Source organism: Aspergillus chevalieri, chromosome 5, assembly GCF_016861735.1.
Source record: "Aspergillus chevalieri M1 DNA, chromosome 5, nearly complete sequence".
Lineage (NCBI taxonomy): Eukaryota > Fungi > Ascomycota > Eurotiomycetes > Eurotiales > Aspergillaceae > Aspergillus > Aspergillus chevalieri.
Window position 1 is genome coordinate 2,731,086 of NC_057366.1, and position 27,093 is coordinate 2,758,178.

Consider the following 27,093-nt stretch of genomic DNA (forward strand, 5'->3'; position numbering starts at 1 on the left):
ATGGGCGCCAGGAGAAGAATGGGCCCTGCTACCAGAGCGCAAGATCGCCTGCACTCTATGCGATTGAGAAGTGAGAAAAGACTCAACAAGCACAATGGAAAAGAAGATGCCAGCATGGAGGATGCCCCAGAGGTCTGCAAGACCCCGACCGCGCCTCCTCGAGAGCCCACCACCCCACAACAATCACCAGAACAGCTGAGATGTGAGATACCGATGCAAGCTCAACACTTCCCTTGCAATCCTCCTGAAAACCAGTATCTACCCACACAGCCTGAACGGGATACCCCTCCTACAACTCCGACCCACGAGTCCCCCCAAAGCCAACTGGGCTCAGAGCTCCAGAGCCACATTGCAGCAGCAGTGGCATCGAAAACATTGCAAATAAAGACCACCGGAGATGAGGTTCTAGAGCTTGTCTCCATGGTTAGCCAGAAGGTCATTGATTGGGAAAAGCAGAGCCTACAGGGAGCAGCCTCCTTGGGCAGAGATATTAGGACTCTGGTCCTCAATTTCAGCAAGAATCTAACAACTGGAAATCCTTCTGAACAGGAGAATCACCACCCCCCGCACCCGGTACACAACAGCTATGCCAAAACTGTTGGATCCCCATCCACCGCCCCCAGGACACAGCCCAAGCTACCCAAGACCACATACAAGCCACCACAACCAGAGAAACCTCTACGCATTTTTCTCCGCCTCTCCAAAGATCATCCAGCCCGTCAAGCTAGCCCGCACGCCACAATGGACATACTGAGGAAACACCTGGACAAGACCTGTTCTGCAGCTATTAAAGAGATCCAACAAGTGCCCTCGGGCTTGGCAATCTGGCCTAAGGATGGCCCGGGCCTCCAGCTCCTCACAGAACACAGGGAGCTCCTGGAACGCCTTATACAGGGAGCCACAGCCGAAGTCGAACAGAAATGGGCTATCTACGCCCTACCAAATGCACCCCAGCAGTATACCAGTTATGATGGGACCCAAGTGCCTGTAACCGAGCAGATGGCTCTGGATGAATTTAAGCTTCAGACAGGCCTCTCCCCTCTGAGATTTTACCGCTCAAATAAGAATCCGCTGTCTGGCACCCTTGTCATGGCAGTCCCAGAAACTCAAGTTCAAACAGTGCCCAAAAGGGTCTACCTCTTTGGTGAGAATATACCAATCAAACATAAACCCCTCCGGCCCCGAATAGAACAGTGCACACAGTGCTGGGACTATCACAACCCCCGGACCTGCACCCGCATCCCTAGATGCCGCATTTGCAGCCAGAAGGACCATAGTGAGGAACTGCACTCCCACCACAACCACAAGAAATCACCAGAACCAAACTGTGCCAATTGCTGTGGCCCCTTCCCAGCGGACCACTCAAACTGTCCCACCAAACCTACCATACAACAGGGTGTCATCCAACGACTATCCAGATCACAATTCATTGCAGTCAGGAAAGCGGGTGCACGCCAACATATGCTAAAAGACCAGACTGACACAACTGGGCCCCCTGAAAACCTGAGCTCCCACCAACAAGAGAACAGCCTCTATCATGTTAGATAGGATATCTCATCTACAAATTCTCCAGCTAAATGTTGGCCGAAACTGGGAAGCACATGAAACTGCGCTTCAACTGGCCTTTGAAAGTGATTGTCATGCAGTGCTAATTCAAGAGCCCTGGATATTCACAGACCGCTCCCGTCGAATATCTAAACACCATCCATCATTCCACCAACTCGCCCCAATTGAGGACTGGTCAAACAGGCCCCGAGTCCTCACATACATACAGAAACACCCACACTTGGAAGCAGAACTAGTTCCATTTGGACCAACATCCAGAGACATCCTGGCCGTCTGAATCAACACCCCCCAGAAGACAGCACTCCTGGTTAACATCTATAACGCCCCCCGGAATGCAGTCGATGAGGACCAAGGCTTGGAGTCTCTCATGACACAGATGATTCCATCCCTCCCCTGCCTGATAGCTGGAGACTTCAACCTCCGACACCCTAACTGGCAGTCTTCTGCTCAACCTTCTCTCAGAGCAGAACCCTTCCTAGCTTGGGCAGAGTCCCAGGACCTCACCCTAACACTCCCACCAGACTCACCAACTCGTGGACAAAACATGATTGACCTATCTTGGGCCAATAGTGCTCTGCTCAGCCTTGGGATATCCTCAGAGGTCACTGCAGATCTCCCACCTCTTGCAGACCATGAACCAATCCTCACAGCCATTCAATGGGGCACAAACAACCTACCCCGAGATGCTCCACCCTTCCGCTGGTCTACCCTCAATGACAATTTGTTCCAGGAGACAATACAAGGGGAGAAAAGGCATGTGGATGGAACAGCCTCCACTCTTCCCCCATGCCCCTCTCCCTCTCAACTGGATGAGCTTGCAGTCAGCATCACCCAGGCGATTTCCATTGCTCTGGAAACCTCCACTAAACGGGCTTATACTCGCCCTGGCGGCCACAAATGGTGGAATCAGGATTGCACCAAGGTAGTCAGGACACTCCACAGGATTGCACGAGACCCAACATCCACCCCAGAAGACATCAGGGATGCCAAACGGGCCCTCCGCCGTGTTGTCCGGCACAGCAAACGCCAGTTCTGGCGCTCAAAAGTTGAAGAATTTGAAGAACCCAAGGATGTTTTCAACGCAGTAAAGTGGAACAGAACAGAAGGAACTTTACCTATCTCCCCTCTGAAAGAGGGTGACCAGCTTCATTCCTCTACAGATGACAAGGCAAATTATTTGGTCCGGGCACTCCTACAAAAGGCCTCATGCTCAGAGGATGTAGAGGTCAATTTGGAGCCTATCAATGATCCCAAACTGCCCTTCCCTGCCATCACAGAGAAAGAGATATATGCTGCAGTCGCCAAGCCCAAGAACAGCACCCCCGGAAAAGATGGTATAACTACCTCTATCCTTAGGAAGGCATGGCCTTCCCTAGGCCCCGCCATCTCAACACTATACCGACACTGCCTAGAGCAGGGTTGGCACCCTACTCCATTCCGAGATGCTTCGCTTGTAGCTATTCCAAAGCCAGGGAAGAGGGACCGTAGCTCCCCCCGGGCCTACAGGCTCATTGCTCTCCTGTCAGTTCTGGGAAAGGGACTTGAGCGCCTGATAGCACGCAGGATGGCATGGATTGCTATCAAATATAAAGTCCTCCACCCTCAGCAATTTGGAGCTCTCCCACTGCGTTCTGCAACAGACCTAGCCACAGCCTTGATACACGACATCGAGGAGGCATGGTCACGAGGTCTGAAGGCCTCCATGCTCACATCAGATGTGCAAGGCGCTTTTGACGCTGTCCTACAGGGGCGTTTGATCAGACGGCTCCAGGAACAGGGATGGCCTATCAACGTGGCCCGATGGGTAGCTAGCTTCACCCAAGGTCGAACTGCCAGTCTCCGCCTAGGAAACCATACAAGCCAGACATTCCAGGTTCCAGCAGGTCTCCCACAAGGCTCCCCAATCTCCCCAATCCTCTTCATGTTGTTCATTGAGCCCATGTTCAAACAGGGCTCAGTCTGCACCCGACGTGGCCGCTTTGGATATGCTGACGACATATGCCAACTGGTGGCCTCCCCTTCCTTGGAGGAAAACTGCACTGTGCTTCAGCACTGCACTGAGGAGCTCAGACAATGGGGAGCTAGAGAAGGCCTTACATTTGACTTCAGTAAAACTGAACTGCAGCACTTCACACGTGGAACCAACCACTCCAACCCTACATGTTCCATAAACACTCCTCAAGGCTCACACACAGTCACACCTCCCCCTCCTGGCGGTGCAACGCGTTGGCTAGGCATCTGGTTTGACCGGAGGTTGAGCTTCAACAAACACTGCAAGACCCTCACTGCAAAAGCCAAGCAGACAGCTGCTGGTATAAGACTGTTAGCAAACACAGTTAGAGGGACTAGGGCACACCTACTGCGACAAGCTACAGTTGCCTGTGTCATTTCAGTTCTTTGCTATGGGGCTGAGGCCTGGTGGCCGGGCCGAAACAGGCCCAAGCCCAGGAACCAGGGCTCTGTATCAAACCGAGTCGATTCATCCCTTTCCTGCCTTGACCGGGTACTCAGAGATGCTCTCAGAGCCACCCTACCAGTATACCAAACCACCCCTATTCCATCCATCCATCGAGAAACTGCCATTCCTCCAATGGAGATCATCCTTGACCAGAAACGCGCCTCTGCCAGACTGCGAGTTGCCAGACTGGATGACCGCCATCCAGTTCACAGGCGCTTATTCCGAACACGACCCTTTCCTGTGATCACACGCCTAACCCATAATCACTTGCCATGGCTACAGGGGGTAGAACAGACTGACCCTCTGTTATATCCCCCCTGGCAGACAGAGAATCCCAAAGCTATCCAAAATATATGCCCGACTCGAGACAGGGCAGGTGAGACCTTTCAACAATGGGCTGATACATGCCCTCCACTCTCCATGTTCCTCTTCACTGATGGCAGCCGCTTAAGCAACAATGCCGTGGCTGGTGCTGGATGGTATGGACATTGGGGTGCTTGGAAGCAGGAGTCCACCTGCGGCCATCTCTGCCTCCCCAGGCATGAAGTTTTTGATGCAGAGGCCACTGCAGCATATGAAGGGCTGAAGGCCGCCTGTGATAGTGCCCAAGCCCCCTACACACAGAATCTGTATGTCCTCCTTGATAACCAGGAAGTGGCACAGCAGCTACAGGGCTCCCCCAGAGGCTCCAGTCAACGAACCATCTTGGCCTTCCAAAAGGTTGCAAAGGCCTGGCCCTCCCGGTCCCCATGATGTCAGGCCATTCAGCCTGGACAAGTCTATGTCCACTGGATCCCCGGTCATGCTGGCATCACAGGGAATGAACTGGCTGATGAACAAGCAAAAAAAGGTGCCAGACTGATCCCACAGACGAACGCCCCTCCAGCAAGGTATGCCTGGGCTCACCGCGCTCTGAAGGAGTTTTTCTGGTGACGATTTCAATCGTACTGGATTGAGAATGCGCCACAACAATATCAGGATCTCTCCATCAGCCTGGATAAACGACCCCATGAACTATCCCTTCCCAGAACCACCCTCGGTCGTCTCCTTGCCGCCCGGTCGGGCCATGGGGACTTCGCACAGTATCATGAGCGCTTCAGACATGAAGACGCCAAGTTGGAGTGCTCCTGTGGACGCCCAAAGACCCCCCACCACTTCTACTACTGTCGAAAAGGCCACAAGGCCTCCCCACAGCCATGGGGTAACCGGCAGGTGGATGAGATTCTGCGCTCCAAGTCAGGAACAAGGGATCTCCATGGATGGTTGCAGAGGTCTCACTTTTACAGCACGATATGTCCGGCACACTGACCTCAAACCCACCAACCCCAAAAAAAAAAAAAAAAATCTCCTCTTCCTCTCCCTTTTCACCTCCTTCTCCCCCTCCTCCCCCTGAATGGATATATAGTGCTGGTTATTCAGCCCAAGAGTTTTTCAGCAAGTTCCTGCGAGGGAGTCTTCGCCAGTGTATGATAGAATCAGCTTAGCTACCAGATAGGCGGTTTCGCTCCGCCCGTCGTATGTTCCGTTCCGGGACCCCCGCGGCACGTGATCTTAGTTGACATGTGACCGAATTTCCGACGTAAAATAGCAACTACTACTACTACTACTACTACTGCTCCCCAAACATACGCAGCCACTGCCACCGAACCCAGTTCAGACAACAAAACTACAAGGAAACCCCATAACACACCCCCTAAGCCAGAAAGGCCCCTACGCCTTTTCCTCCGGCTCCCAACAGACCACCCAGCCCGTCACGCCAGCCCACATGTGGCACTACAAAAGCTACGCAGTAGCCTGGATCCAGCGGTCACTGCTACCATAAAAGAAATACAACATATTCCCACAGGACTCGCCATTGGACCTAAAGACGCCCAAAGCGGACAGATCCTGCTCAACAAAAAGGAGGAGATACAACAGGCAATCCAAGGCTCTAACGCAGAGCTAGAACAGAGATGGGCAATCTTTGTCATTCCCGGTGCCATCAAACAATACATTGGCTATGACGGTTCTATTGTCACTGTATCAGAGCAAGCAGCAAAGGAAGAATTCAAGCTGCAGACAGGCACCATGCCTCTAAAGCTACACTGGTCCAGGAAGAGCCAAGAACATTCTCTCAATACAGACAACACAGCAACAATGGTCCTGGCAGTGCCAGAGACTTCTGCCCCCAGGATCCCGCCTTGGATCCATTTTTTCGGCAAGAACCTCCGCATTAGACGCAAGATCATAACCCCCAAAGTCCAACAATGTGCCCGGTGCTGGGACTACCATAACCCCCGGTCCTGCACCCGACGACCCAAATGCCGGCTATGTGGAGCTAAAGACCACACTGAAGAGGATCACAAAGAAAGCACCCAACAATGTGCCAACTGCCAAAGACCTGCTCCTGCTGACCATGCACATTGCCCTGTACGGCCGAGTATCAAGCAGGGCATTTTGGTCCGGGTTCCCAAGACACAGGTAACAGCTATTCGACGAATTGAATCTGGTCGACAACAAGTTCTGCCACCCAAAACTACAGAGGACAGCAACCAGGATAAACAAACAGGCACTGATGCCTCCTCTGTGAACCCTGCTGTGGAAGCAGTTCCCAGTCCCACATCACCCCAATGAGATATGACAAATCTCTCCCACAACTGCAGATCCTCCAGGTCAACGTGGCCCGGAGCCCATCCCCACATGAAGCCGCTCTGCAACTCGCTTTTGAACAAGGCTATCACATTGTTCTCATCCAAGAGCCTTGGATCTCCACCTTCCGCGCACGACGCCTCTCTAAACACCACCCTGCCTTCAAGCTATTCACACCAATAGAAGACTGGACACACAAACCACGTACCCTTACATATACTCGCAAACATCCACAGCTTAAAGCAGAGCTTGTGCCATATGGCCCCCAACCCAGCCGGGACTTGACAGCAGTCCAGGTGGGTTCAGGAGACCAACAAGTGACACTAATGAATCTGTATAATGCTCCCCCTGGATCTGTGGATGCAGGGGAGGGGCTGAAGCACCTCCTAAGCCAGTCCCTCCCTACCAGGCCCTGTTTGGTTGCAGGGGATTTCAATCTCCACCACTCATCCTGGCAGACCAATACAATCAACTCAGCAGGAGCAGAGCATTTCCTGCAATGGGTAGATCATCAGGGGATGACCTTGATGCTCGAGCCAAACACCCCAACACATGATAACAACACCATTGACCTCACCTGGGCCAATAGGCCTCTGGTCTGCTTAGGAACACACACAGAGCCAGCACCAGGGTTCCCAGTCCTAGCAGACCACATAGCTCTGTCCACAACCGTCCATTGGCACCCTATCAACAACACAAAGCCTGTGCCGCCCCTCCGAATGGCCACCATGCAGGAAGACATCTTTTATTCAGTCATCCATAAGGAAGCAACAGCTTTGGGCAAACCGCCACCAGCACAGCTCGACCTCACACCCGAAGCTCTAGACCAGTACACCTCTGCAATCACACAAGTAATCACAAATGCCCTGGAAGCATCCACAAAAAGAGCCCATGCTCACCCATCAGGCCATAGATGGTGGAATGAGGACTGCCAGGATGCAATAGTGGCACTCCGAAGAGCCTCACGAGACCCAGATAGCCCCCCAACTGAATTAGAAATGGCACAACGAACCTTGCGCCGCACAGTATGCCAAGCAAAACGGCAATACTGGCGAACACAACTGGATAACTTCACTGACAGCCAGGATGTTTTCAGAGCAATCAAGTGGAATAGGACAGTGGGATCCTTCCCAATCCCACCTCTCAAGAATGGAGAAACAGTCCACACCACTCCTGACGCCAAAGCAGAGCTCCTGGTAAAAACCCTCCTCCAGAAGGCTGCCTGCGCAGATGACATCCCCTTTGACAATAGTGACAATCCGGAGGCAACCCTCCCCTTTCCGACCATCACATCTGGAGAAGCATACCAAGCTATCTTCCAAGCCAAGAGCAGCACACCTGGGCAAGACGAGATATCCAATGCAGTCCTGAAGAAGGCCTGGCCTGCTCTTGGCCCCCATATTTCAGCTCTGTACAAACATTGTGCTGCAACTGGATGGCACCCAACTCCCTTCCGACAAGCCCTGTTGGTAGCCCTCCCCAAGCCAGGGAAGAAGGACTACAGTAGCCCACGCTCATACAGACTAATTGCTCTCCTCTCTACCTTGGGGAAAGGACTGGAACGCCTTATTGCCTGGAGATTAGCTTGGACAGCCATCAAACACAAGGTCCTCCACCCCCAACAATTTGGGGCCCTCCCCTGCCGTTCAGCTACCGACCTGGCGGCAGCTTTGGTGCATGATATTGAAGAATCTTGGGCCCGGGGTCTCAGCGCCTCCATACTAACTCTGGATTTGAAAGGCGCATTTGACGCGGTCCTGTCAGGCAGGCTGAACCATTGACTCCGCAGACAAGGATGGCCTGCCACAGTGCTCCGCTGGGTGTCAAGCTTCACCCAAGACCGAACAGCAGCTATACAATTGGACGGGCATCAGAGCTCAACCTTTGCAGTCCCAGCAGGCTTGCCTCAGGGCTCCCCAGTCTCACCAATCCTGTTCATGCTGTACATTGAACCTGTCTTCAAGATAGGTCCAACAATCGCCCGCAGAGGTCGTTTTGGATATGCAGATGATATCTGCCAACTAGTTGTCAGCAAGTCCCTTGAAGAAAACACCACCAGGCTACAAAACATCACAACAGACCTGATGGCTTGGGGCTGTAGAGAAGGACTCACTTTTGACCTGGCTAAAACAGAGCTCCAGCATTTCACCAGAGGTTGGAAGAGGAACAACCCCACCTGCTCAATCCAAACCCCTGAGGGCACAGTGGAGATTAAACCTCCCCTACTCAATGAGGCGACACGCTGGCTGGGAATCTGGTTTGACCGGAAGCTCAAATTCAGAATACATACCCAGACACTGGCAGCCAAGGCAAAACTGGCCGCTAATGGCATACAAGCCCTGGCCAACACTGTACGAGGAGTCAAAGCCCCCCTACTGCGGCAAGCAACAATTGCCTGTGTGGTCTCAGTCTTATGCTATGGGGCTGAGGCATGGTGGCCAGGACGGCACAGACCAAGGCAGAGCATTTCAGGTGAACAAAAACTGGTATCTAATGGGGTAGCTGCACAGCTAGCCTGTCTGGATCAGGTGCTCTGCAGTGCGCTCCTAGGGACCCTCCCAGTTTACAGGACCACCCAAACAGCAGCACTTCACCGGGAATCGGCTATACCGCCTGTGGAACTCCTCCTCAACCAGAGACGGCGCAGCCTAGAAGTCAGAGTTCAACAACTGGATGCCTGACACCCTCTGTACCGCCGGGCCATGCACCAAAAAAGCCGACACATCAAAACCCGCTTCCGCCGGGCCATCGACCCGGCAAACATCCATCTCGTTGAACAGATAGATCCACTACTGATGAGCCCCTGGGATATAAATCCAGAGCCCAAAGAGCGGCCAATTGCAATTCCGAAGACACAGTCCAAAGAAGCGTTTAAAAAGTGGCTAGAGAGCATCCCACCTTCAGCAATGGTTGTATACACAGATGGGTCCAAAGAAAAGGAGGACACTGCTGCAGGCGCTGGCTGGGTAGGCTACTGGGGCACCAGTACGATCAAGATCCTCTGTGGGCACAGGAAGCTCCCCAACCAGGAGGTATTTGATGCAGAGGCCCATGCGGCCCTGCTTGGCCTACAGGCAGCCCTCAAAGACCCCAGAACTCGATACGCAACAGACATATACATCTGCCTAGACAACTTGGAAGCAGTACAGCAACTCCAAGGCCAACCCAAAGGATCAAGTCAATCAACGTTCATGAACTTCCAAAAAGCCGCCCAGATTTGGCCACACTGCCCCAGAGCACCTGGCATACAATCAGGCACAGTACAGGTGAAATGGGTCCCTGGACACACAGGCATCAAAGGAAATGAAGAGGCGGATAAGGAGGCCAAGTTGGGCTGCCATGCTCCCTTTGAGTTCCCTCTACCACCTGCCTCAATAGCAGCCGCCAAGCGGGCAGCCCAGACAGTGCACTGGCAATGCTTTGCACAATTCTGGGCAGAAAAGGCCCCCAAACGATATAAGAACCTTGGTATAGGAATAGAGAAGCGGCCACCGGAGCTCCATCTTCCCCGAGCAGCTCTGGGTCGCCTCCTAGCAGCCAGGAGCGGTCATGGTGACTTTGCAGAGTACCATGAACGTTTTAAACATGATGAGGCCCTACTGACATGCTCATGTGGCCGCAGAAAAGAGCCCTCCCACTTCTATTTCTGCCGAGAGGGTCGCAAAGCAGCGGCACATCCTTGGGGCCAACAACGAGTAGTGGATATCCTCACCAAAAAGACCGGTTTCACTGCATATGCAGATTGGATGGATAGATCACATTTCTATACTGCCATCTGTAAACGCCATTAAGATGCTAAATGTGTCAAAGTTGGGAACCTCTAGGGCTTACCTCTGGTTCCCTCCTCTCCTTTCCTCCTTCCCCTCCTCTTCCCCTTCTTCCCCCCCCCCTCTTCTTCTCACTTCTCCTTGTTTCCATATCAAGAAAACTCGAAGATGCCTAGATTGCTTTTAACAGCTGTGAAAACCCAAGCAGCTCCCCGCGCGGGGAGCTACCTGTATTTAGATGATAGATGGTAGTTTAGCTAGGAGATAGGCAGTTCCGATCTGCCCGTCGTATGTCCCGCACCGGGACCAGGGCTTTTCCGCTTCCGAGGCTCCCAAGGAGCCGTGGAGGCGTGGAAAGACCCGACCCTCGACGTTAAATAGAGACACACACACACACACTACTACTACTATAGTTGATGAAGGAAATGTAGGAGGAACAGGGATCGAATTGGCCGAACCAGCGGGTATGTCACGTGATCCTTCATCAGACCCGAACATAGCAACAGGTATGATCAGATATGATGACAATCATACCCAGCATAGCAAAGGGACATGATGGCTATGAAGGAGGAAACATATATAAGGACGCTCATTCATGTACTTAGCTTAGTTCTTCGCGATCAATTTCAAGTCTTACAGCATTGGTTACCTTCTAGTTTCTGACTCGTCCGCACTTAACCAACAACCCAGTATACGTACTCGGTTGGCCTTGTTTCTCTATTCGTTACCTTTACTGTTTCTACTTGTTGAATATCTTACGGAGCCTGGAGGGGGCGATATACCCATCAACGCATACGACTTATCGAACCGGACCCGGAGGGGCATTGAGCATACGATATCTGGAAGACACTTAGGGTAAGTGTCCAGTCTCGAAATACAACTAACTAGAACCCTAGGTACGATACGAGAGAAGCCAGGTTGTGACACCCCGCTTCAATATCTATCTGCGCCAACGCCGATCCTGTTGCAGCTCTTCGAGCTGCGTCTTGTCTATGAACCTGTAGATAGCCTGACCTGTAGCTTAACCTGTTCGTCAATTCCTACTATATTCCTGCACCTGACCCTGCACCCTGACAAAATGATGAAATCACAAAAGAAGTAGTTACTTCTTTTCTGCCTTCCAAAGTACTTTTCTATGCTGTATACAATGGGGTCTGATATAGATCCAGCTTCACAACAGCTGGATAATACCATACAACAATACCGTCAAAAGTTGTAACTGCTGTTTTCTGCAGTCATAAGACATCATTGGAGCTTCTTCAGCAGTATCCAACCATCCTTTCTATGGACTGCACATACAAAACAAACAAGTACAAGATGCCACTTCTGGATATTGTTGGGTTTACAGCTTGCAACAAGACTTTTTTTGCTGGCTTTGGGTTTATCTCAAATGAGAAAGAGGAGAGCTACAGATTCTTACTGGATTGCCTCATCTCTGTCTTGGAACAGGCTGAAATTCGCCATCCAGAGACCATCTTGACAGATAAAGAAAAAAGCCTAATGAACGCAATCAAACAAGTGTTTCCACTTGCTAGAAACATCTTGTGTGTATGGCATATCCAGCAGAACATTCTTTCAAAAGTCCGGCCGATAATTGCCAGAGAGGTGATGCATACTGTCTATCATAATGATGTCCAAGAAGCAACTGGAAATAATGCTGAATACAAGGAACGGATCAACCAGTTATGGCAGAGGTTTCTCAAGTCATTTAATGCCATTGTCTTCGCAAAAACTGAAGAAGAAAAGGATACTGCCCTGGCAAGTTTCAATACACAGTATGCTGATGAAATTTGGCAGCCTGCTTTGCAGTGTGACGGCCTGGTCACGTTGGTTGGTTATCACGTGAGGTGTGGTTGTTTGCTTTGTTGCTTTGTCGATAAATATGGCGTTACCTCCTTTCTTCCTTCCTCATGTTGATTATTCTCGTCGATAGCTACCTAGGTAGAACCCATGAGTTGGACGTTCCATTATCCTAGTAGAGCGCCGTGACATGCAGTATATCAATGAAGAATGGCTGAATCAGGAAACTGCAGAGCATTTTCTCGCCTGCTATCTTGGACACAGTACTCATCTTGGACAATTATCCACGTCTCGGAATGAGTCAGCTCACTGGTTGCTAAAGCGGGACTTGCAGGTCTCTACACAGGATCTTTTAGAAACTTGGATATCATTTGACCGCACCATACAACGCCAGCATACAACTATCAAGCAGGTTCATGAAGATGATAAGGTTGTCCGACCTCTACGATTTGTACGGCACCCTCTATTTCAACTGGTTTTGAATCAAGTTTCATCTTATGTGCTGGGCAAAGTAATGGACATCAAAAATCACTATCTGGGGCCTGGAGGAGCTCCGTTCAGTCCAGAATGCTCTGGCCAGACCATGCAGAACACCGGCATGCCATGCATTCACTGTCAAAAATTGCATGGATAGTAATGAACCCTTACAGCTTCATCATTTCCATCCACATTGGCAGCTCGATGATGATATACCACATGAAATTAAACCCCGATCATTATTGCTCAATCCAGCAGTCGTTCAGTCTCATGGCAGACCCAGAGGCGCAACTAATAACCCAACGGCATCTCAAATTTCAACTAATGAGGCCCCTGAGTCAACTCAAAGAGAACCTTCCCAACATGAGTACATCCTTGCAGAGGAGAACCTTGGCTGTGGACATGGACGAGGGCATGGACGAGGGCGTGGACGTGGGCGTGGATGTGGCCGTCAACGGGGTCAAAGACGTGGCTAACCTATTGAAAATAGAGATGTTAGTATCTCAGCTCATTTGTGGTAAGGGTATATGAGTATGATGGTGGTACACATCTGTTTGAGATATCTATAATGTCACCCATAATGTTAGCGAGTGTGACAGTTCCGTTCATGAAGTTTATTGGTGAACTATCTGGCGAAATACTAGCATGAGGAGGAAAAGAAGAAAGAACGCTGTGCCTGCCGGCGCTGAACTATTTAATGTGCGAGGGGCCCTGGCCCTGAAACAGAACAAAGAAATCAACACAAAGGAATCAAACATGTCATGTGACTTAGCGAGCACTCATGCTCCGTGACAGCGAGTAAATAATTCTGAATGGCAGCTTATCATTGGCTAATAAAGCGTGGGCTTAAAGCACTTAAACTAAGAAAGAAAATGGCGCTAACAGTACACAGTCTTATACGGCTATCTAACATGTAGTCAGACATGCCTGCCAGTACGAAGTTGGATGGTCACATTATAATTGACGTGGAAATCATCAAGGGTGTGGCACTAGCGGGCAGGAGGGTGTGGTGCTAGCAAAAGGGGGTGTAGCATCAAAAATACGGGGTGTGGCAGTAGTAGCTCCCTAAATTTATTTGTTTAGAAGGTTCCCAGAATAATTTTTATTGTATACATAGTACAGCGCGCTTCATAACCCTAACCCTCAACCCCTATCCTATCTCTATACAAGTGCAATCAAGTACATTTATTGAATCCCTTCTCACCCTCTGGCTTCATCGACTTATGACACATCACACCACAATAATGACGGTCCGTCTCACTGTACACAACCCGACACGGACCCGGATCCTCCTTCTTTTTCACCAGCGTATTCCCAATCCACACCCCATTCCACGGGTACATTCTTCCAGTCTCGTCGATGGGAAATTCATGCGTCTTGACATTTTTTGAATTGCACGCCTGGTTGTCCCATTTGATCGCGTCATTGTTCTCATAGATATGCGGATATGAAGACTTCGTCTGGATGTCCTTGCCAGCAGGGGCGGTTTTGGCGAGTTGCTTGGCGGCATCTTCGTGGATGTTGGCTGTCTTGCCATCGACGATGCATTGGAGTGTCTTCATTGGTATTAGCATTGTCGCGGGGTTGAGATCTTGGGGAGTTTTGCTTCAGACAAGCAGACAACTTACCTTGCCTGTATTGTGTGCGCTTGTTGGTTCTTTGGCTGGGATAGCCAGGGAAGTTCCAGCAAGGAGTGCAACAAACACGTTGGCTTTGATGAGGATCATCATGAGATGATGATAAGATTGACTTGGTATTGCTGTTGGAAATACTGAAGACCAGTGGTGAGATTTGTTTGTATGTTGATGCCCAGTTCAATGGACGATTTCCTGTCCCTGCTTATACGACTTGAAACCGACAAGGTGCATTCTGCCCGGGGCCAGAATACCTTTGCAAAGCATCAATAACCCTAAGTCAGCCTCATCGCAGTTGGCTATGAGGCTGTGCAAGGCTAGGTTAGGAGATCTGGGGCTGAGTATGAAAGAGCCTTGCACAGCCTCAGGCGGACTTTTATATATGGAAGAAAGTACTTTATTGATATATTCTCTTCTTCAAGCACATACTCTTCTCCATAATTACCACTCACAATATCATGATCGCTTCAAACCCCCTCAATCTGGACCTTGAGTCCCCCCACGAGCCATCCAACACTGAGCACGCATTCTTCTCCCTACTAACAACATATCTTCCCGAAACTTCCTCCATCACTCCGGACCAAGCAGCAAACCAGATCAATGCTCTGCTCCCTTCCCACCGCCCGGGTCCAAAAGAGGAAAAAGAGTCTACAGCCAGTTTCCTCTTTGAGTTCTGGGAGTTGATGTTTCGCATCGCGCCACAGTTGGATTACCGACATGAGACAATGCAGCGCTTCGTTGCTCTTGTCAAAGCATTAAGAAATTTGCCCGAGACGATTGTTATTCAGGACGGGGGCAATTACGATGGTCAGCCTGTATGGCGAGATGGTCTTTATTTCGAACCGATGCTGCATGAGCGGTGGAATCGTATGTCATTCTCTGCATATCAAACCATGGTGCTCCTGCAATGCTCATAATAAATCAGGAATCCCCGAAAACAAACCCCCGGAGGATCTCTACGCCGTCCGCTGGCGAAATATGAACGGCCTCCTAGCCCACTTCACTAACCACAACCTCTGCACCAACGCCTTCCGCGCCCTCGCCTGCATAATCAAGGCCCTTGAGGAATTCCGGAGAAAGAAACCCAAGACTCCGATTAACCGTCGTGTGCCCGCTGCTGCCATCTGGTTTGTTCTTTGTCCATCCATGATATACGAGGCTTGCCAGCGGCAGGAATGCGCGGATCGCGAGGTGCCTGGGGGGCTTTGGAAGGGCGAGCCGCAGCAGGGGTACTCGATTGCTCGGTGGGCCTTTTGGAGGAAGAGGTTTGGGGAGGTGGAATGTCATTCGGATGCTACGGAGGCGACCCAGGAGGCTTGCAGAGCTGCAATAGAGGGGATGGATAGGTGCGTAGCTCGTGGTGGTTGACATTAGCCTGTACTATACCATCCTCAAATATGGGATTGAAAAGAATTCCTCTCTCAGGTTTCGAATATCGTGCTCTATTCTTTACACTCTTGGATGATTGCCATGGTGAATTTGTCAGGAGACTCTCTAGCCTAGGAAATGTGTACGAGTGAATCCTTCAATGCTGGATAAAAAGAACCTATATTTAACCTATCATCCGAGGTACCAAAACAGGTGTTACAGTGTAAACAACAGTAACTATAATATCAAGACGCATCATCAATTTTATGCATACAAATTAGGTAAAGCGTGGAAATTTTATGAGAATGAGATTCCATGAGGGCCTGGGCGAGGCCTACTTGAACGCAATGAAGAGGGAAAATCCCTTCCTTCGTTGTTCAAGGAACTGCCTTTAGGAGAGAGTTATAAGTGCATTCTTTTAGGTAGTTTGTGAATTTCTGCACATGGAGTAAGGTTGAACAGTGGGCAATCATTTTGCGTGTCAGGCATTGGCAATTGTTAGTCTCCTTTCAGTCATATTCATCCCTCGTAATAGAATGCCGGGAATTTGAATGTGTTGCTTTTTTCTGTAGACAGAACCAGGGGTGTTAATACATAAACCTGACTACCTGTGACAGCTCAACGCCTCAATATCGCCTCAGTGGCTGATTAACGGGCTAGGCCCGAAAGGCACCTCGAACCATAAATGGTTCTCGATTGAAGCTATTCACAAGAGCGTGCCGAAGTCAGGTGATCGTGGATCACCTGATCACGAGTATATAAATCCACCGCCAGCGTGTCTTTCTTTCTTTCTTTCCTTTCCCCAACGAGTTCTTTTGTACATATCTATATATTAGATAGCAAGGCTTCGGCCCATTACACTGATATCGACAAACACCGCCATCTGAGCAGACAAAGGAAACACTTAGTGCAGCTGCACAATCTATAGATGAAATTCCTTTTCTCCTGTAGATAAATTCCACTTCTTTTTTTCTTCCAGATTCGATATTCTTGCGGATGGCTATAATAGCTTAGATAGGAACATTGATTCATTATTATCTACTATTCCGAACTCGTTGTCGAAGATGAGACTAGGGCGGTATTCTAAGGCCGTCAGTTTTGACCTGCCATTCTTGTCCACGTTGTCGTCAATCATCAACACCGTTACACCCTCGATGAGCACGCCGCGTCTCTTGGCTAGCTTTGACGCGAACCTCGAGCAGTCTGCTATATGGCACCAAATGTGGCCACGTTGCAACCGGGGCCTCATCTATTATCCCGGTGATTAGCAGCACATCCAAATCTACGGCGCCGTAGACCACATTTAGAGAATGCTCCTCTGGTAGCCGAGGTTGATGCCGCACCTGGCCCTGGAAGAACGCTGTCAACCCTGGCCAATGTTGCTCTTTGTAGGCACGGTTCCGAAGCAGGCAGTTCAGGTCGGCACCGGCAGCTGTCGCGTATTCTCGCTTGGTCACATCACTATTGCTGACTGCGCGCACCTTGAGGCTTCTGTGAGTGCATGTGAGGAATACAGAGACCCAGATGTCAGTGCAAAAGACTTCACTGGCGCAGCTTTCACCCGTGATAAGAATGATGAGCTTCTGTTTCATTGGTGCTTTCAGGAGCGGGCAGGCGTAAGCCAGCATATTGCGCTGGTCCAAGCTGTGCTTGAGGCGAGCCAGGCGCGGCCAGTTCAGACCAAAAGCCTTGGCTGCCAGCGCGGCGTCTCTAGAGTCTGGCTCGAGGCCTGCACCGTAAACTCCGATACTCAGGGGCAACAAGCCCCTGGCGACCTTGTATACCCATCGCACGGCAGCTGGAGCGAATTCGGTTCCATCCTGGTCTCACGGTCAGGCACCAATTACTACACAGGCAAAATCCCAGTCTCGACAGCTGAAAGCAGTGGCATCAGCGGCCACGTCGCCGACCACTCCGCCACCTTGCAGCAGATGGAGATAGGAGAGTGGCGAGGGACGAGTCTCAACGGCTGCCACCAAAATGTCGGTGACGTCGGTGCTCCGACGCGTTTTAACAATAAACATCGCTTGAATGAGGAGGTCCTGCTGTTGCCGTGCCCGCCGTGCATCCCGGACATGTACATCTCAGCCTCAAGCAAACTGACGCCGTCCACGGCCTTGAAATTGTCTTCCGGTCCCAAAAATTGTGTTTGCTGGCGTCAGTGTGGGCGTGGGTGTTTAAGAGGTGAGCCTAGTCGTGGAAGATTCGAACATGGTCACGCCAAGGTGCAGCTGGCCGATGTCCCAGTACAGATACGCGTCTGCAGAACGGGGGGAGTTTCCTGGTGACGAAGTTACTAAAATCGCTAACCATGAGCCGCGCCCCGATGGTTGTCACTTAACAGGACAACCCAGTTTCGAGTTGAGTAGGTCGAAGCCATGTAAGATTGAAAGTCGCACTGACTACGATACCAACATTAGTCCCAGCGCCCACAACAGATCGGCTTCGTTTTCTGGGCGCACAGAACCGGCTGGCCAGTGTTGGCTTGGTACATAGTCGATGCAGAGGGCCAGGCTAGAGTCAACACTGACCACCATAGCACCGACGATGGCGTCGCACGCGAGCCCGTACAAAGTGCCCAATGCCACCTTGTAGCCAAAGCCCCGCGCCTACGCTTGAGCAGGACCCCAAGGGCACTGTCACGTCCGCCGCCATGGTCTTGCAGACAATATCCCCTGTCTTGCAGCCGGCCTCGGCGACGACCGAGGAAACAGATTCAGAACCGGATTCCCCTCCAGCATCCCCGGCCGTGAGAATGTATACTTTGTCAAAGGCGCCCATGTCGACCGAAAAAACGTTGGACCATAGACAGTAGCTGCTGTAACCCCCGCCAACGACAGTCAGGCCGACCCCATGCTTTAGAGCCCATCGAACGCACTGCTGGACGTGTCGGAGCTCTGTCGGTCTGACAATTGAGGCGGGATGGTGGAGGCGAGCCTCACGGTTTTTAACTGCCTTGTCCCCATTCAACAATGTCACCTGTGCCATCAACTCCCGCAATGGGTTGCATGTTGGGTAAAGGTCACCATAGCGTCCGGCGAACTGAATTAGAGATGGTCTGCATGGGCCTCCTCGTGACGGCTCAAGGCGCGGCACACATTACGCCATTCAACTCGGATAGCCTTGTCCGCCTCCACACCCTGCATGACCAACCCCGTCAAGAAAGGAGCAAACAGTCCAAGCCTCGTTGTTATTCGCTACGCTAACGACTCCGGTAGGGAAAGAAGCCGTTCGATGGCACGCTAATCCATCGAGGTGTAGAGTCCCGTCGCGATGGAAAACCACCACCATTCCGCCTTTGGGCTGCTCAACAAGCATTTCCAGCGCCCGTTCAATTAACCTAGCTTTGGGCTTCATGCCGTACATGTTGTAACAGAATAGGATGATGTCGGACTTTTCGTCGCTTTCATGCGTACCGGTACCAGTACCCCTCCCTGTGTTTCTGTTCAGAACGAATGGAATTCAATGGATGCCAGGCGGGCTTTCGAGACAGGGCAGCGGGGACTCCGTCTGCGAGGTAGAGCAAAGCCAGTTTTCCATCCTTATAGCAAACAGGCCGTTAGGCACAAATCAACGTATCTCCTGACCTTCCGTCTCAGATGACCGGGCGGATCAAGTACGCTTTTCGGGCCGGGTCCAATTTCTAGCGCCGAGATATGAGCACGCGAGTCGAAGAGAGGGGCTGGCAGCTGAGATAGTTGCGAGATAATGAAGTTTTCGTATCTCATCCATCCTGAGCCCCGCATCAAGATATCGAAGCCAGTGCTGTACTGTGTGTCTGACAATGGCTGCTTCAGGGATGACCCCGTTGCCGTGGCTTTGTGCCTAAGTGTCCACTTGAGGGAGTCGAGAGTGGCCATGTCAGTTCGGCATAAGTAGGGACGGCGAGAATAGTTGGCGTGAATGGATGGTGTTGGCAATGTACTTTGGGCTACACGGCTACGCAAAACCACTTCTGGTTGAGTCAGAATGAGCCGAATTAAGCCGTGCTGGTGATATTAAAAACGCGGATTCAACGAGTTGATTCAAACCCGAACTCTGCAAGTGTTCAACACACTTAACCTAAAAAAATCAGCTTGGATGGATGGTAGATCTCATTTTCCTGCGCTTCATTTTCCTGCGCTTCATTTTCCTGCGCTTCATTTTCCGTTTCCTCTTGCAATAGCAATCCGAACCTCAGCCACTGCAACAATCCCCTCCTGAGATTGTCGACGCTGATGTCAAACGCCGCAACTGCGCGTTGTGGCATCACTTAATGAATGCAGTTTGGGCTAATACAGTACGTGTCACATCGCCCGTTACTGTAGTTACTACTGAATGTTACTGTTTACTTGTAGTGTGATTATGGTATATTTCTCTTGTTCGTCCAAGTAATTTACAGCAGCCCCCAATTAAAAGCTGGCAGCAGCAATGGGCGGAGAGCAGCAACCGGGGCCTATGGTCCCTGGGACAACACCTAGCTCGACAGTTAGCCAATATCCTATAGCAGGCCCATCCGAGGGCTTTGAAAACACGATACAGACGACCACTAACCAGTTCCCAGGCCGAATAGCGGTGCTACCAGGCCCAGAGGCCCTAGCAGCTGCGCAATCTCTCTCTTCTGGACTGGCAATTTGGTCAGACGGCTCAAGATTAGAAAATGGCAGATGTGGAGCAGGAATTGCATGGCAAGAAGCAGGAGTGGCCTGGAAGACCAAGGAGATCCCATTAGGCAAGGGACAAGAGGTCTTTGAAGCAGAGCTTCTTGGAGTTGTTCGAGCACTCCAGGTAGCAGGGAAAGTGGGAGATCGGAGACCAGTTACTATCTTGCTGGACCCCCAAGCCGTCATTACGAGGCTGCAACGACAGCAACATACCGAGCCAGGGCCAGATCAAGCATTAGCAATCCAAGCACATGCTATAGCCAAGAGATTATATGCCCAACGTCGTCAACCCACCATCCAATAGGTTCCGGGACGCGCAGGGGTAGAAGGAAATGAGAGAGCTGACCAGGCAGCAAAGCAGGCAGCCAGTAAGCCTGCAAGAAAAGGCCCAAGGGAGATCTCTCTGGTCTTTGCCTGTAGAGCCTGAGCAGAAGCCATTACAACACAAAGGCAAAGATGGCTCACTAAGGAACTCAGACAGTGATCCCAACAAGGTCAATGAATGTAAAGGCCACAGAAAAACTGGCAACTCAACCCTACAGCTGCAGTGGCTTCCAAGCACCTGGCAAGCCGCTATTTTTAACTGAAGTCAGGACATGCAGCGATTGGAGCACACCTACATCGGATCCAGGCCCAGGAGGATGCAACCTGTAAAGGATGCGGCACATCAAGGGAGACAATATACCATCTTCCCTCTGAATGTCGGAAATGGCGACACCAACGAAACAAGGTCTACAGAGATCTGGAGATGGATGGAGTTATGAAACCCACTGCTGCAGAGCAGCACCCGCAAGGACGACTTTTAGGAGAGCCTAGAGCTACCAGGGCGCTACTACAATTTCTGGCCAACACTAGTGTAGCTCTACCCCGAACACACCTGCAGCGAACGGCCCGAAGAGATGACGAATGGGGACTAGAAGCATTGGAGGGGGCAATTAGAACAGGAGAAGGGTAGCAGGAAGGGTAGCCTAAGCTGAGACTCAGCCTAGGCCACACCCGTCTTGCTACGAAACACAAGGAGAACACTGTGCTCGAAAGCCCTGAGCATACAGGCGGCTTGGGGCGAGGAAAAGGATTAAAATGATTATAGGAGGGAGGCTACCTTGGGAACTCATAGGGACAAGAGACTGTAGAATAGCTGCTGGCCTCGAGTCCATGAATCATGGTCTGTCATAGCTCTAGGGCTCTAAATAGACAATAAACTTGATTAAATAATAATAATAATAATAATAACAATAATAGTTAGCCGTGAATTTACCCGATTTGGAAGTGGTTCGTGTCAGCTGTCAGATATACCCCGCATCGGCTGTCGGTTATGGTGCAAAAGTTCGGAGAGAACATCGAACAATACAAAGACTAACAAAGGCTTTGTACTTTACGTTAGTCGAGTCAAGCTAATGCAATTCTCTGAAGAGCTGCGGTACGAACCAATTAGCGAGATTCGATAGCATGGTATCCCCGCCGCGCAGGATCCCCCCCTCCCCTCTTTTGATCAACCAGTAGTGAAGAAAATTACATGTTATTTATCTCTCGGTCGTACGGGCGTAGCATCCATCTGACATTTCACCCCTTCTCTTCTACAATTACACTGTATCTGCACTATCTACACTGGAAAATGGCCATCGTTCAAGGCAACAGACTTCAAGGCAAAGTCGCGATAGTTACCGGTACATATCTACTGCTATCTATGGCAATTGTACAGGACTGACACGGAGCAGGGGGCGGCTCCGGATTCGGCGCAGCCATCGCCCGCCGCTTCGGCGAAGAAGGCGCTAAAGTTGTCATCACCGATATCAATGCCGAAGGAGGACAGAATGTCGCGTCGCAGAATCCTTCGAGTCTCATTTTCCAGAAACAGGACGTAACGAATCCGGAAGACTGGAAGACTGTGATTGATTTGGCTTTTGAGAAATTTGGACGGTTGGATGTGTTGGTTAATAATGCCGGGACGACATATCGGAATAAGGTTAGTTATTTCTTGTATTAAGGGAAATGGTTTGAAAAGAAGGAAACTAATGAATGCAGCCCACGCTAGAAGTCACCGAGGAAGAGTGGGAGCGCGTCTTCAAGGTCAACGTCAAGGGCATCTTCCACGGCAGTCAGGCCTTCATGCAGCGTATCATCGAACAAGGACAGGGCGGTTCCATGATCAACATCTCGTCCACAGGCGCATCGCGACCACGACCGGGTCTCGTCTGGTACAATGCGTCCAAGGGTGCTGTGTCGAATGTACGTATCCGCCATCCCATAGCATGCGATACCACTCGGCTAACCATCACAGGCCACCAAAGGTCTCGCAGCCGAATACGGCCCACACAATATTCGCGTCAACACCGTATGTCCTCTGCTCAGCGGAACGGGTCTTTTCTCCATGTTCACTGGTCTGGAGGATACCCCCGAAAATCGGGAGAAGTTCCTGGGGAATGTGCCGTTGGGACGATTGACAGAGGCGGATGATGTGGCTAATATGTGTCTGTATCTTGCGAGTGACGAGGGGAGATTCATCAACGGGACTGAGCTGGTTATTGACGGTGGCAAGTGTATCTAATAGGTCGCACGAATGTCGTAAGGATATTGAACTTTGCTTGTTTTCACGCAGAATCGGGCTTCCGAGTGCTGTTCCTGACTCTTTCTTGTAAGGAAAGTAGTGTGTGGTTATAAGGATGATGTCTTCTGTGAGTCAAAACTGAGTCAAGTACGAATGAGGTTGCGTCCCGTGACTTGCCCTCTTTCCTTCTTTAAACGCAACATCGTCCCTCGTGTTGTCTCTTCTTTCCCTCGATTTTTTTTTTTCTCTCCATCAACAATCTATCAATCTACTGAATCGAACACTTTCTGAATCGAGCACTTTTATCACACTTACTCGGGGAGACAATGTACTATAATCGCCCGCCAATCCCATGTGGATGTCGCTACTTCGACAATAGCCACGGCGGTTGGGTTCCTGGCGATACTTCCCCGAGGTCTCTCTGCAGGCCTACGCAACGATCTGTCCTCCATCTCCCGGACAGTCCTGACCCAGACCTTCACCAACCCCTCGAGTACACCTCTCAAAGGAGTCTCGTACACTTTTCCATTATATGACGGTGTCAGCGTCGTGGACTACATCTGCCAAGTTGGCGACCGAGTCCTCTACAGTCAGGTCAAATTCAAGGAACAAGCCAATAAAGACTATACCGAAGCCGTATCCCAGGGTCGACAGGCAAGTGTTCTCGACTACAGCGCCAGGGACGTCCTAAATGTCCGGCTGGGGAATGTCAAGGTGGGTGAACAGGTGGTCGTCGAGATTACGTTCCTTAGCTATCTCAAGCAGGATGCTCAGGCGGATGGTGTTCGCTACACGTTTCCGAATATCCTAGCCCCGCGGTATGGTAGCCTGAATGACAACCCGGCATTTTGGTCGCGGTTTGGAAACCAGGCACAAAACCAAAGCATATCCATCACCGTGGATGTCCTCATAGAAAAGCCTTAGGGTAATCTGCGACATCGAGTCTTTCAGTCACCTGATCAAAGTCTCGCTTAGTTGTATGTCTACTGAGAGCAGTTCAGTCTTTGAATCCAACCAAGCATCTGCTAGTCTGCAGACTCCCCAGAAGAACGCTGTGTTGGAAGGAGACTTTGTTATTGTCGTCAATGCTGACAGTCAGGATCCTCAATGCCCTACTGAAGGAACCCCCCAGCATTTCTAGTAGAGAGCTTTGATGATACGAGCCACGACGACCACGGCCAAGCTACAGCCACCACGGAAAACATGACGATTGTAGCGGAAGTGTTCTTTGAATAATTTTAATGGAATCACGGAGTTATCGGCGCCTTCAATTCCATACAGCAAGTATTAGAGCGACATGGTGCTTTCCGCATGGGTTGGCAAACCACCAACAGGCATCTTTAGCTGCGTCTGTTTGGGATTCAATTGCACTCGACAAAGAAGGTCGGCCAGTCTCTAGTGGCTTATAGTGAAGCAACCAGGAACATGCATTTGGTTCCTTTTTTTCCTTTTTTAAAGTTGGAAGCTGTGTACGTGCTTGGGCTGTTGCTCATTCCCAAATACTGCTCATAGCTAATGCTCGTTGACCAAAGTCGTTTGGCTTTGCAATATGAAATGGGCTTTTGCATCTGTGATTGGATCTTTTTCACCTATCTTTCGTGCATGAACCACTATGTTATTCTTTCGAGGATGCTCCTATCATTTAGGTTGTAACTTATAGCAGCGGTGAGAAGTTTCGACTCGGTAACCAGTTTCTCGCCGCTTTTTGTATAGATATGAGCAAAGCGACCGTTGGTCAACTACCAGATCGCATCTGTGTGCAGTGGTGGTAAAGACTCGGGGACAACAGTCTCGACTACTAGAGCTTGGCCAAGAGCCGAGACCGGCCATACTCTGGGCGGCGAGTAGAACCATCCATATGGCGTCTCCTCATGTAAGATATCCTGATTAACATGTTCATACGATGGCAGTCTTATCACGTAAAGCCGCTATCATCGCTCGCAAGTTCGACGTCGCATAGCCACGGCTACCTACCCGAAGGAACGACCCTAGAAGAGGCCAACGAATCACCACGGTCAGTAGTTTACAAAAAGAGACAGTAAGCGGTTATTCAATTAAGCGTGATTCAATGCTTGTTAGACTTGGTTTCAGGATCTGGCTGTTGGTACAGATATCTCCATTATTCTCTTATTTGTAGAGCTAAGAGTTGTTTTTGTTTCGGAATGGCAAAAACCAACTCCTAGAGGAGGTCCAGGTTACAATTTTTTCCATTGCAGCCGACCATCATATCCAACTAGGCTACCAGGGGCTTACAGGATTAAAAGACATAGTAAGCATGTGTTGGCAAGGATGGAATTCAAAGCCATGTATCTTTCAATACTGCAGCCTAAATGCAGGTGCCTTAGACCACTCTGCCATCTTGCTTGATAATAATCATTGTCATCTTGTTTATAGTTGCCCAAACGGGGTTCTTTGCATCTTGTGGGTCTCATTTCGCGCACTTGGCTGCAAAGCAGTCCAGGCCGTCAGTCAAATTGATCGCTAGGTGACTCCGGCTGTTAGCGCCGGCTTGCTCTGAGGTTAGATATAGCATCCATGAGGAGATTGGGGTGTGTGTCTTTGTATTGCTAGACAAGGCCAATACTGGTGTGATCAACTTGGTAGCGTACGGACTGAGAACTGGCAAAGCCATTCATTTAGTTCATTTGGTCCCATCAATAAAATTATCCCTTAGGAGAAGCCCAGCACCCACGGCGAGAAAAAGACAAGCGTTGATGTATTCCACATGAATTGGGAAACCATCAACAAGCATCTGCGCTTTGGTATGCGTAATTCGCACCGGTGCTTGGAGTGAGGGATTGCCCTTCAATAAATGTTCATTGCGGATTTCGTAGGAAACAATGGTCAGGCGCTCTGTACATGCTCTAGGTCGTTCTGGATGGGTCCCATATTACGCGTTACCGCGCCTGGCCGAGCTGGTAGAGACTTATACTATTTAAAATCAGAGTGCGAGTGCCAATGTCAATGTTGATTGTAATTACTTGGATGATTGTGGTGATCTATCCGTGCATTACACTTTCTAGGGGTGTTGAGTTCTGTGAATATCCCACCTCGAAGATCATTCTCGGTTCTTTGATGAGAAGTGTCTGTCCAGCTCCTGAGAACAATTTTTTGGGGAAGCATGTTGTTCAGATGGTATGACTTTGGTCACTCCCACGGATCCTTTATGAAGAAAAAAAAAGTAAACCCTATGATTAAGGATGGCTCTTGAACCAGATTCCAGATTCTCCCATAGCCTTGAAAAATCGGTTTTCATTTTTGCAGCACGTTCGATCAAGCATATGCAATCGCTCGCAATGGTAACAAGGTGAAAGAGTAAGCAATATCGGCGCCGGTTATTGTTTCATACAGCAGCAAGCCGGCTTTCTGCAGCAGATCTAGTCATTTTTGAGTATACAGGCAAGCCTCCAACATCGATGAAAGCGTTTGCTTTAGGCCAAACATCAGAATGTCTGAGCAAAAGTGCCGTAGCAGCGTAGCAAAAGATCCAGGACTGTGCCTAGAATAAATATCGCGCCCAAGTCGTCAAAACCTCAACATTGACATCAACATTCCCCCCTCATTCCCGACTTGGTTTCGATCCATAAGAGCCAGGAATGGGAGTTACAATGGCGCACTAGGGGTAGCCACGCCAGAAGCATCAACGCTAATCTCTATCTTTGAGCGCAATCTTGCTGTTGGATATTATTAGGCTCTGTCGGCTCTAGTTGCCAGCTCTCAATCAAAATTTTCCGCGGTTCCTTGCACAGCGCGATGACCAGAACAATGCGTGTTTTTCTGTGGGAGTTTTCAAACCACCAATTTGCATCAGTGTGGAGTTGAGGGAGCACCTCACTCACTCTTGTTTCAATGGCTAATGTTGGCTAGACATTTACCTTGTCACGCGTAGTTGGCAAAGCATTGGCCTGGTTGCTTTCCCTTGTCCGTAATAAACTTTGTCATTGGGTGTGCGTTCGTCACATCCCATCTATATTGCTCGACCACAGCACCACCCATTGCATGTAACTCTCTATCCATCAACCGAGTAAATGATCAGTTGCGCAGCTGTGTATAGGTTACACAATGATCTTCATAAGTCCTATAGATGCTTCGTACCAGAGCCTGAATCCTATTCCTCCGAGGATGGTCTTGTCATCAAAGAGATATTCTATGGCGTACTTGGTTAATCCTCGTACCACGAGATATTGGTTTCCATTATCTTCGT

At 50.2% G+C, this 27,093-nt stretch overlaps 8 protein-coding genes and 1 non-coding gene across 9 annotated transcripts; 5 read left to right on the forward strand and 4 right to left on the reverse strand.

Moving 5' to 3' along the window:
* Positions 1–1,247, forward strand: ACHE_50964S (uncharacterized protein; the record flags this gene model as incomplete). The annotated part of the gene is made up of 2 exons (XM_043280738.1): positions 1–1,144; positions 1,204–1,247. The coding sequence occupies 2 exons, from the start codon at positions 1–3 to the stop codon at positions 1,245–1,247; spliced, it is 1,188 nt and encodes a 395-aa protein (XP_043138288.1).
* A 3,735-nt stretch (positions 1,248–4,982) lies between these two features.
* On the forward strand, positions 4,983–5,417 carry ACHE_50965S (uncharacterized protein; the record flags this gene model as incomplete). The annotated part of the gene is made up of 1 exon (XM_043280739.1): positions 4,983–5,417. One exon carries the CDS (start codon positions 4,983–4,985, stop codon positions 5,415–5,417), a length of 435 nt encoding a protein of 144 aa, XP_043138289.1.
* A 7,600-nt stretch (positions 5,418–13,017) lies between these two features.
* On the reverse strand, positions 13,018–13,275 carry ACHE_50966A (uncharacterized protein; the record flags this gene model as incomplete). Its single annotated transcript, XM_043280740.1, has 2 exons — positions 13,018–13,173; positions 13,243–13,275. 2 exons carry the CDS (start codon positions 13,273–13,275, stop codon positions 13,018–13,020), a joined length of 189 nt encoding a protein of 62 aa, XP_043138290.1.
* A 596-nt stretch (positions 13,276–13,871) lies between these two features.
* On the reverse strand, positions 13,872–14,426 carry ACHE_50967A (uncharacterized protein; the record flags this gene model as incomplete). The annotated part of the gene is made up of 2 exons (XM_043280743.1): positions 13,872–14,252; positions 14,325–14,426. 2 exons carry the CDS (start codon positions 14,424–14,426, stop codon positions 13,872–13,874), a joined length of 483 nt encoding a protein of 160 aa, XP_043138291.1.
* Positions 14,427–14,788: 362 nt separating this feature from the next.
* ACHE_50968S (DUF3632 domain-containing protein) lies at positions 14,789–15,698 on the forward strand (the record flags this gene model as incomplete). Its single annotated transcript, XM_043280744.1, has 2 exons — positions 14,789–15,197; positions 15,256–15,698. 2 exons carry the CDS (start codon positions 14,789–14,791, stop codon positions 15,696–15,698), a joined length of 852 nt encoding a protein of 283 aa, XP_043138292.1.
* A 1,127-nt stretch (positions 15,699–16,825) lies between these two features.
* Positions 16,826–17,722, reverse strand: ACHE_50969A (uncharacterized protein; the record flags this gene model as incomplete). Its single annotated transcript, XM_043280745.1, has 2 exons — positions 16,826–17,518; positions 17,600–17,722. The coding sequence occupies 2 exons, from the start codon at positions 17,720–17,722 to the stop codon at positions 16,826–16,828; spliced, it is 816 nt and encodes a 271-aa protein (XP_043138293.1).
* Positions 17,723–21,857: 4,135 nt separating this feature from the next.
* Positions 21,858–22,889, forward strand: ACHE_50970S (SDR family oxidoreductase; the record flags this gene model as incomplete). Its single annotated transcript, XM_043280746.1, has 4 exons — positions 21,858–22,008; positions 22,060–22,307; positions 22,367–22,570; positions 22,623–22,889. The coding sequence occupies 4 exons, from the start codon at positions 21,858–21,860 to the stop codon at positions 22,887–22,889; spliced, it is 870 nt and encodes a 289-aa protein (XP_043138294.1).
* A 115-nt stretch (positions 22,890–23,004) lies between these two features.
* ACHE_50971S (uncharacterized protein) lies at positions 23,005–23,813 on the forward strand (the record flags this gene model as incomplete). Its single annotated transcript, XM_043280747.1, has 2 exons — positions 23,005–23,016; positions 23,187–23,813. The coding sequence occupies 2 exons, from the start codon at positions 23,005–23,007 to the stop codon at positions 23,811–23,813; spliced, it is 639 nt and encodes a 212-aa protein (XP_043138295.1).
* A 1,357-nt stretch (positions 23,814–25,170) lies between these two features.
* Positions 25,171–25,253, reverse strand: ACHE_t50015A. Its single transcript has one exon. It is a non-coding gene; the product is annotated as a tRNA-Leu (tRNA).
* Positions 25,254–27,093: the final 1,840 nt, after the last annotated feature.